Consider the following 9,842-nt stretch of genomic DNA (forward strand, 5'->3'; position numbering starts at 1 on the left):
TCCATCACGTAAATCTCCACGTCACCGTCCGCACCCGGAAAAAGGAACCGCTGTGCTTGGCGATCTTCTGGGCGAACCATGGCTTGGTGGAACATTTCCTTTATGTCTCCTCCAAAGGCAATCTTCCTCTCCTGGAAACTGTTGATCACGGCTGGCAGTGCCACATGAAGGGCTGTTCGAGTCCGTATGAAGTTGATCATCAATATTAACTTCTTTTCCCGATCAGCCTAGATAGCTGTGTAGTGTCGGTAGCGATTGTCTCAATTGGCTAAGAATAACACTACGGACCGCCTGTTCCGGTGGTAAGAATCCACCAACAGGTGACCCCTAATTCATGGTGTGATGCGGCTTTATGCTTACCGTGCCTAGGAATGAATGGCTAGGGGGGGTCTAATAAAAACCTAACCGCTAACGGAGCCTGTGGAGTACCAGGGCGCCCTCCACAGTATGTAGCCCTTACTGCGCTAACCGGAGCAATGGTGCAGTGGACCTTGTGTTTCTCCGAGACAATCAGGGCGGGATTATGAAGATGTTGTTAATTAGTTTAAATTTTCACCTATATGGTTTCGCATTATGCGATTTACACAGTGTATTCTGTGTATCCTCGCCTTTGGCGTTTTCCAATCGACACCGATTTGGTTTTATTGTTGCTGTTCTTTGTTGTGCTGTTGTTGCGAAGAGTTCAATCTTACCTAGTTTGGGTAGTGGCTACGGTTAAGATAGCTCAGATCAATCTTCAGCATAAAAGAACAGCAACGATCAATCTTTACAGACTTATGCAAAATGGTACAGCCCAAGTGGCCTTGGTACAAGAACCTTACTTTCGTAAGGGAAATTTCTATCTTGGAAACCTTGTGAACCCGGTGTTTGCCACTTTCAGTAAACATGAAATGGCAAACTCGCGTGTCATGCCCCGAGCCTGTGTGCTTGTCAACAACGCAATAGTTGCTACACTCATCTCTGAACTAACCACCAGAGATGTATGTGCTATCACAATTGATATATCTATTGGAAACCTCAACAGGAAATACGTCTATTGTTCTGTGTATTTACCGCATGATGAACCATCCCCTACGGATGCTTTCAAACAAGTCATCGCATACTGCACTTTAAAAGGCCTTCCGCTAATTGTTGGCAGTGATGCTAATGCTCACCATATCATCTGGGGCAGCTCAGACATTAACTTGAGAGGCTCCAGTTTGATGGAGTACTTAAGTAGTACAGATCTTGCATTACTTAACATAGGCAACCGCGCAACCTTCATGGTATCTGCTAGAGAGGAAGTGTTAGATATAACGCTTTGCTCTAGCAGAATTAGTCACGAGCTGACCAATTGGCATGTGTCAGATGAAGAATCTTTATCTGACCATCGCTACATCTTTTTTGAACATTTAAATGTTACTTCGCAAACATTGCGTTTCAGGAATCCTCGGTCAACAAACTGGGATCTTTATACTGATTTGGTTGCAGCCAAATTTCATGGATATTCACCATCCATTGACACTCCAAGTGATTTAGATGATGCCGTTGATACTACAACGACCTTCATCATGGAAACTTTTGAAGAAGCATGCCCTCTACGGTCTGTGAAGATCACAAGAGGAACCCCTTGGTGGAACTCTGATCTGGCGAAACTCAGGAAACAATGTAGAAAGTGTTGGAACAGACGACGTTCGGCTGGTTCGGAGGCTTTTAGGTCGGCTCGCAAGGCCTACAGGAAAGCTCTCCGGTCTGCTGAACGATCCGGCTGGAAAAACCTTTGCACAAATGTTTCCAGCTTGAATGAAGTCAGTCGGTTAAACAAAATCCTTGCGAAATCTAAGGATTTCCGGGTGAACGAACTTCGTTTGCCAAATGGCGATCTGACTTCCTCTGATGAGGAAGTTCTGGAATGCTTATTCAGCACACACTTCCCTGGATGTGTGGATATTACATCTTCGGATGATCCTGATGTCTTTTCTTGTAGTTATGATTCTTTAGCTTCGGCTCGGAGTATTGTAACTATAGAATCGATTGAGTGGGCTCTTTATAGCTTTGCTCCTTTCAAATCTCCTGGGGCAGATGGGATTTATCCTATTTTGCTTCAGAAGGGATTTGATTATTTCAAACATGTTTTGAAAAAACTACTTGTTTGCAGTTTTGCTACAGGGTATATTCCCAAATCCTGGAGGGATATTACTGTAAAGTTTATTCCGAAACTGGGTCGTTCGTCGTATGAAGAAGCAAAGAGTTTCAGACCTATCAGTTTGACCTCTTTTCTTCTGAAATGCTTAGAACGCATTGTGGATCATCACATCCGTGATGTTCATCTGGCCAACGTGCCTCTTCATGTGAACCAACATGCCTACCAATCTGGTAAGTCCACTGTGACTCTTTTACACAAGGTTGTTTACGATATCGAGAAAGCATTCGCTCAAAAGCAATCTTGTTTGGGTGTTTTCTTAGATATCGAGGGTGCCTTTGACAACGTGCCTTTTGATGCTATATTGGAAGCCGGACGGAGTCATGGTATATCTCCAATGATTTCCAATTGGATTCACCAAATGCTCAAAAACCGATATCTCTTCTCGACATTGCGTCTAGCAGGGATTAGGAAATTGAGTGTTTGTGGATGCCCTCAAGGGGGAGTCTTATCACCGCTTTTGTGGAATCTCGTAGCAGATACGCTATTGAGGCAACTCAATAATAGCGGTTTTCCTACTTATGGTTTTGCCGACGACTACCTAACATTGTTAGTTGGTATGTGCATCAGCACCCAGCAGTTGAGGGTTGGTGTCGCCAATATGGCCTTTCGGTTAATCCGAGTAAAACATCTATTGTTCTTTTCACGGAAAGGCGAAACCGTAATGGCGTTCGACCTTTGCGTCTCTTTGATTCTGAAATCGATGTGACTGAACAGGTAAAGTACGTTGGAGTCATTCTTGATTCCAAGCTTTCCTGGACACCTCACATTGAGTTCATAATCAAGAAAGCTTGTATGGCCTTCGGGCAATGCCGGCGTACTTTTGGTACAACTTGGGGTCTAAAACCCAAGTATATCAAATGGATTTACACAACTGTGGTTCGGCCAATATTGGCTTATGGATGTCTTGTGTGGTGGCAAAAGGGTGAAGTGAGAACGGTCCAATCGAAATTAGGCCATCTCCAAAGGATGTGCTTAATGGTGATGTCTGGAGCGTTCTCTTCAACTCCTACGGCAGCGCTAGAAGTTCTCTTTGACGTTGCCCCACTACACATTCATCTCAAACAAGAAGCCCTTTCTTGCACTTACCGGTTACGGGTACTCGGTCTACTAGAGGAAACTCCTGTGAATCGCAGTTCAACACACACCTCGTTGTTTCCACTTTTAGTGAATTGGGACAAAATTGCCCTTGCTCCAAGTGATCTTACAATTGCTTGTAATTTTCCATATAGGACATTTTCCACGAAATTCCCTTCCCGGGAAGAGTGGACATCTGGTTATCTGGAAAGAAGTATTTCAGACGGCATCGTATGTTACACTGATGGCTCCCTTCTCGAAGGTCGAGCAGGTGCTGGTGTTTATTCTCGTGAGCTAAGGCTGTATCAGTCTTACTCACTTGGTAAACACTGCACCGTTTTTCAGGCCGAAATCTTTGCTCTTATGTGCGGAGTGCAATCAGCACTTCAGCAGCACGTAATGGGCAAAGTAATATACTTCTGTTCAGATAGCCAGGCTGCTATTAAAGCACTTGCTTCGGCCAACTCCAGGTCGAAGATAGTTATCGCTTGTCGAAATCAAATCGAGGAGCTGAATTCAGCAAACGCTGTTCACCTTCTATGGGTACCTGGTCATTCTTCCATCGCTGGAAATGAATTGGCTGATGAGTTAGCTCGCTCTGGAGCATCACATGACTTCATTGGCCCTGAGCCAGCTATTCCGATATCGAAGTGTTGGATTCAGCTTCAGATTCACACCTGGGCTGTCACTCAACACAGACAATATTGGAATAGTTTGGAGTCATGTCGTCAAACCAAATTGTATAGTGCTGAGCCATCTCTACGGGTGGCGAAGTATCTTACTAATCTGTCTAAGCAGAATTGCAGCATGCTGGTCAAAGCATTGACTGGCCACTGCCGACTCAACAATCACATGGCGAATATTCAGCAAGCTGATTCATTTGCCTGTGATAGCTGTGAATCCGATTATGGAACTTCGTATCATTTGATATGTAACTGTCCAGTTTTCGCGCAACTGCGTTTCCGAGTATTCGGTAAACACTTATTAAGTGAAACTGACTTCAGAAACCTGAATCTTCAGGATATTCTGTTGTTCTTAACCCGCTGTGGTAAAGAGCTATAGGCTCTCTTTCGCTTTATGCATTATTACAGTGCCCTTTTCAGGGCGCTGTTTGAACCCATTGTGGTACACTTGTGCGTTAGTACCCTCTTCCAGGGTATTTTTCCTATTTCCCTTGTTACGTTTAGTTTTGAGAAGATAAGGAATGTTAGTCATTACTATTATAATAAGCCCCATGTAACGCAGCAAATGAAAAATAGAAGTCGAAATGCACCACCCTAAAGTACACCCCTGGCGAAAAGGCCTTTTCTGTCGCATACGCACACACCATTGCGCATAAATCATCCGCCTTCGGCACGGCACACACACGGGCGAAGGATACACCACAAAACGCTTCTAGTACGGACGTCCTGGTACAAAGAAAGAAACGCTTTCAACTGCCAGCTTCAGTCGACTCAATTTACACACACAACCTCCCGCAATCGTGAATCGTCGCCGCTTGCGGAACGCCGAGACAAAAATCGTGTGGCCGGCAAGTGAAGCAGCCGTCATTGTTCTGCTGCGACGGAGCAAACCAACGCGAGTTTTATTATTGATAAAAGTCAAGAATTTTGCATCCGAATCAATCGGGAACGCAGTGTCCGTCACGGCAGTGATTTTTTTTCATTCCGGTCGCGTCCAGTGCACAGAGCTTAAGCGGAATGGCTCATAGATTGAAGCACGTCGCAATCCCCGGAGAACACATTGGAGTGGAAAAGTAAAGAACGATTGGCCACCCGTTTGGAGAAATATCCGGCACTGAACGATCGAATCCCGGTGCTCGTCGTAGTGGATGAGTGGCACTCGTCAGTGAGCAAAGGAGGTGCCAAACTAGAAGGATCGTTATTCCCCGACCGTCGAAGAATCATCTTGGAGGAAAGAGTCAATTCCAACCGATCGGTGAGTGAAACTCAATCTCCTGCTGAGTCATGGAGCTAATCACATAACCTCTCCGTAGAATTCCATCCCCTTCCGCGGGCGAACCGTCTCCGGCAAACAAAGGTGGACACTTGTCCGTGAAAGAAGAGGATCAACAGGCCCCATTCAAGGGTGAGTTTCACTGCTCGGGAGACATTGACGGAATGCTAATGATGTGATTTGCAGGGCCTCTTTTCGGTCTTCAAGTTGTGCATCTACTGATCGGACGAAGCGGGCTGAACCGGATCACTTCGGCACTCGGAGAGTTGTCGGCGCGAGTCAACGGAAGTGAACATCCCAGTCGTGTGTGGTGAAGTCAACGGTGAAAGCCGGACGTTTGCGAGGACTCCCCTGCGGAAAGTGCAGCACCCAACGAAGTGACTTCGACCGGCGCGTGACGAAGACGTGTGCGTGAAACGTGAGCGCCCGGGTACCGATCCGGACTCGAGTCAGCAGCGAGAAGAGCCCGACGTCTGAGATTCCCGCCGGAAGGATGTGTGACAGGGGTCCGCGCTTGATGCGTCTGAAAAGCGGTCTGGTGGATGTAAGATGTCGCAGGTCAGGTAGCTACCTATAGGACGGGCCCGTGAGTAGAGAGAAAACTATAGCTTGTAAGAATATGATCTAGTTAGGCCACAATCCAGAAAGGGGGCCGTAGGAGCTAGGAATGTGGGAGGAAGCTCTTTTGAGATAATAAAATCTAGTAAAATGTATGATTTGTGAGTTGGTGCTTTAGGCCTTGAAGTGTTTGTGCCCGAGATATCCATGCTGTTCGGTAGTCCTGCTCTACCAGGCCGGGAACCTGCAACACTGGCGCCCAACTGAAAATCCACACATTAAAAACTACCGTTTAGCGATTTTTTTGTTTGGTTTGATGAAATTTGGTTTTGCGCAATTTCGATTATCTGGCCTACGATTATCGAAACAATTTTAGCCCTTTACGCATACAATTCGAAAGTGTAATGGATTATACACAATTGACTGACGAAGAGGTGACCTACGAGCTGGCTTTACGCCACGTAGTCAACCTAGGACCAACGACCCACAGAGGGAAGGTCCTTCGGCTCAAGGCACTCATGCAAGAGGAGTCCTTGAGAGACAGTAAGCCCACCAGCTCGGAACATGTCATGAGTTCCCAGTCCAATCTAGAACAATGTGAATCGCAAGTTCACCAGCTGCATATTAGCGCCGAAGCTGCCATTCGGACGGCTAACAGCGCAGCCTTAAGTCAAATCCGGACTCGTCTGTACCATTACCGCGATCGCTTGCAGTTGATTCAACCTCCAACCGAACTGCGGGAAACTCATGCAATGTTATCGGTGCACGTAAACGTTTTACTAGATAAGGTGAACGGAACAAGTGTAGTGAATGGTGTACCGCGAAGTGAGAGTGTTGTGAGTCAAGCAACTTCGACTGGAGCCATAAGGAGGAACAACGGCGGAGATGAAGGAGCAGTCGGAGGAGAAACCACAATGACAGTGGAAAGCACTTCGAGACAAGACACTACACCACCACCAGCAGTGCAGCCACCGCTCGTGACGTCATTCCCGGGTGGACAAGGCAGAGGATTGTTGTTCTCGAGTTCGTTCCAAACGCAAGACAGCGAAGAAGCAGAACAAGCAGATACGAGGCACCGAAACACCTCACCTCCCCCTCCCTACCTGCCGCGAGATCGGGAAACATGGAACCCGTCGACCAGGGAACAAGAATCGCGGGAAAACCGCGAATTGCAAGCAAGAATCAGGGAGATGCAGGAGAGAGAACAACACATGCGTGAGGAGTACTACAGAATGCGAGACGACCTGGAGCGGTTGATCCGCCGAGAGCGACCAGCACCGGAACGAGCGGACGATCGCCGAATACAGAAGGCCGTTCACAACTGGCCTTTCAAATTTCGCGGCGAGAAGGACACGACATCACTCAACGTGTTCCTAGATCGCGTGGAGACATGCGCGAGATCGGAAGGCATGAGCGATGCTACACTCCTGAGTTCGATCAAGCATCTGCTCCAAGAGGACGCAATCGACTGGTACTCACGAGCAACGTCGCAAAACTTGTTGCGGACTTGGGACCAGTTCAAGCGAGAGATTCGAAGAGAATTCCTGCCCAGCGGCTACTCCCAAATTCTCCGTCTGGAAGCTAGCTTCCGTTTCCAAGGAAGGGAGGAATCCTTCGCGAAATTCTATCGCGACATTTCAGCGCTCTTCCGCTTCGTCGATCCACCAATTCCAGACGACGAAAAGTTCTTCCTGGTGAAGAAGAACATGAACGAGAACTACGCAGCTATCGTCACAGCAGCGAGACCTCGTTCACTGGAAGAAATGGTGGAAGTCTGCACCGGATACGACGAGACGAGAATGCTTCTGAACAGGCAACGTAGGATTCCGATTCCGCACAGCGCGCTTCTGGAACCGAACTTCGCCACGCCAGTGATAACCAGCAGACCACCACCGGTTCAGCATCGCCAACAGCCACAGCGGTTCAACAGAGTTCACGCCGTGGAGGTAGAAGAAAGCGCTTACGAGCACGAAGCAGTGGAGGAGGGACCAGAAGACAATTGGCAGCATACCATCGACGAACTGGTTGAGCAAGTCAACGCGCTGAAGATGAACCTGGAGCGGAGATCTGCGAGGCCAAACTTTGCCGCACGCGACGAGAAGCAGTCAAGATCGACGGACAGGTACAACCGTACAGAAGCTGATGTTCTGAGAGCAGCGCGACAGTACACAAGAGAAGCGCAAACTCCGACACAGCAGCAGCGGCCACAAGCCACATCGTTTCCGACTCGGCAACCACAACAGCAGCAAGAACAGCCGCAAAGAGCACAGGGCTGGCAAGCGCGACAGTGGATTCAAAGCTCGGATCCGAGCGACAATAATCGAAGATGCCAACGTCTGCTGCCAGAACCAGGTAGACAACGGGAAGATCGACAAGTAGAACAGCAAGAAGCTCACAACGACCAACGCCCAGCCATGCTCTGCTGGAACTGCGACGAGGAGGGCCACAGATTCATGGACTGTCCGAAACCACAAGCCATTCTCTTCTGCTACCGGTGTGGACGGAAGGGCTACTCGTTGCGCAGTTGCTTCACGTGTCGCACGGACGCGTTAAACTACCCAGCGGAGAACCAGCAATAGAGGGGAGCAGCTCTCCGCAAAATCTCGGAGACCCCTCCGACATCCCGGAATTTCAAAACCTCAACTCAATCATTATCAACCCCGGAAGTGACAATAGACCGCACGCCGTCATATCAGTGCTGGGAAAGGAGTTAACAGCTTTGCTGGATAGCGGAGCAAACTGCTCCCTACTAGGAGGAAAAAGAGTCGAGCTGGCGGAAGACTGCGGTTTGCAGAAAGGAACCGTCAGCGGCGGAATCAAAACGGCGGACGGCACAAGACACAACATTTCGCATTTCGTATATCTCCCAATAGTGTACAACAACCGCAACGAAGTTCTTCCAGTGCTGTTGGTGCCTTCGATTCCAGACTGCATCATCCTGGGAATGAATTTCTGGGACAAATTCGGTGTAAAAGCGGTGTGTTGCACACTCGAAGCGAAGCAGGAAGATCAGATCAGTGAAGAACAGGAGATGAAGCAGCTCAGTCCGGAACAGCAGAAACGCCTGGAGCAAGCAATTCAGAAGTTTCCAAAAGCGGTAGATGGAAGATTAGGACGCACGAAGCTGTACGAGCATCGAATCGATGTAGGGAATGCACCGCCTCGCAAACAACGGCATTACCCCATGTCGCCGTACGTTCTGCAGGAGGTCAACAGAGAGATCGACCGGATGATTGCGCTGGACGTCATCGAGGAGGCGCAGTTTTCGCCATGGAACAACCCGCTGGTCGCCGTCAAGAAGAAGACTGGGCAGTATCGCGTCTGTTTGGACGCGCGTCACCTCAACTCTATCATGGTGAACGAGGGCTATCCGATTCCCCAGATTGCAGTGATCAACAACAACCTCAGAAGCAGCAAATACATTTCTTCGATCGATCTCAAGGATGCCTTCTGGCAGCTACCACTCCATCCAGGTTCGAGACAACTGACAGCCTTCACCGTTCCATCCAGAGGCCATTTCCAATTCAAGGTAGTGCCTTTCGGGCTGTGTACGGCAAGCCAAGCCCTAGCGCGACTTATGACCCACCTATTCGCCGATCTAGAACCGCTGGTATTCCATTATCTGGACGACATCATCATCTGTTCCGAGACATTCGAAGAGCACATCGCTCTGCTCGAAGAAGTAGCCCGCCGGCTACGCCAAGCGAATCTCACGATTTCATCGGAGAAGTCCAAGTTCTGCCGGAAGAGCATGAAGTACCTTGGCTACGTAATCGACGAGCAAGGTTGGCGAGTAGACGACGAGAAGATCCAAGCGATCGTACAGTTCCCGACTCCAACAACGCGCAAAGAAGTGCAGCGATTTCTCGGTGTTTGCAACTGGTACCGACGCTTCATCGCCGGTTTCTCGCAGCTAGCAGCTCCGCTAACAAACTTGACGTCAGGCAAGACCAAGTTCCGTTGGAATCCGATAGCTGAAGAAGCGTTCCTCAAGCTAAAAGCAGCTCTGGTTTCGGCACCAGTACTGGCGATGCCGGACTACAGCAAACCGTTCGCCATAGCGTGCGAT

General features: G+C 48.6%; 1 protein-coding gene across 1 annotated transcript; it reads left to right on the forward strand.

Moving 5' to 3' along the window:
* Positions 1–4,510: 4,510 nt before the first annotated feature.
* Positions 4,511–8,507, forward strand: LOC109425220 (uncharacterized). The gene is made up of 2 exons (XM_062851816.1): positions 4,511–5,197; positions 5,256–8,507. The coding sequence occupies exon 2, from the start codon at positions 6,178–6,180 to the stop codon at positions 8,350–8,352; it is 2,175 nt and encodes a 724-aa protein (XP_062707800.1). The 5' UTR covers positions 4,511–5,197; positions 5,256–6,177; the 3' UTR covers positions 8,353–8,507.
* The last annotated feature ends 1,335 nt before the right edge of the window (positions 8,508–9,842 follow it).

The sequence above is a fragment of the Aedes albopictus genome, chromosome 2 (assembly GCF_035046485.1).
Source record: "Aedes albopictus strain Foshan chromosome 2, AalbF5, whole genome shotgun sequence".
Classification (NCBI taxonomy): Eukaryota; Metazoa; Arthropoda; class Insecta; order Diptera; family Culicidae; genus Aedes; species Aedes albopictus.

Bases quoted from the DNA above. Each gene is read 5' to 3' on its own strand.
- LOC109425220 (XM_062851816.1), top strand. From the start codon at position 6,178: ATGGATTATACACAATTGACTGACGAAGAGGTGACCTACGAGCTGGCT.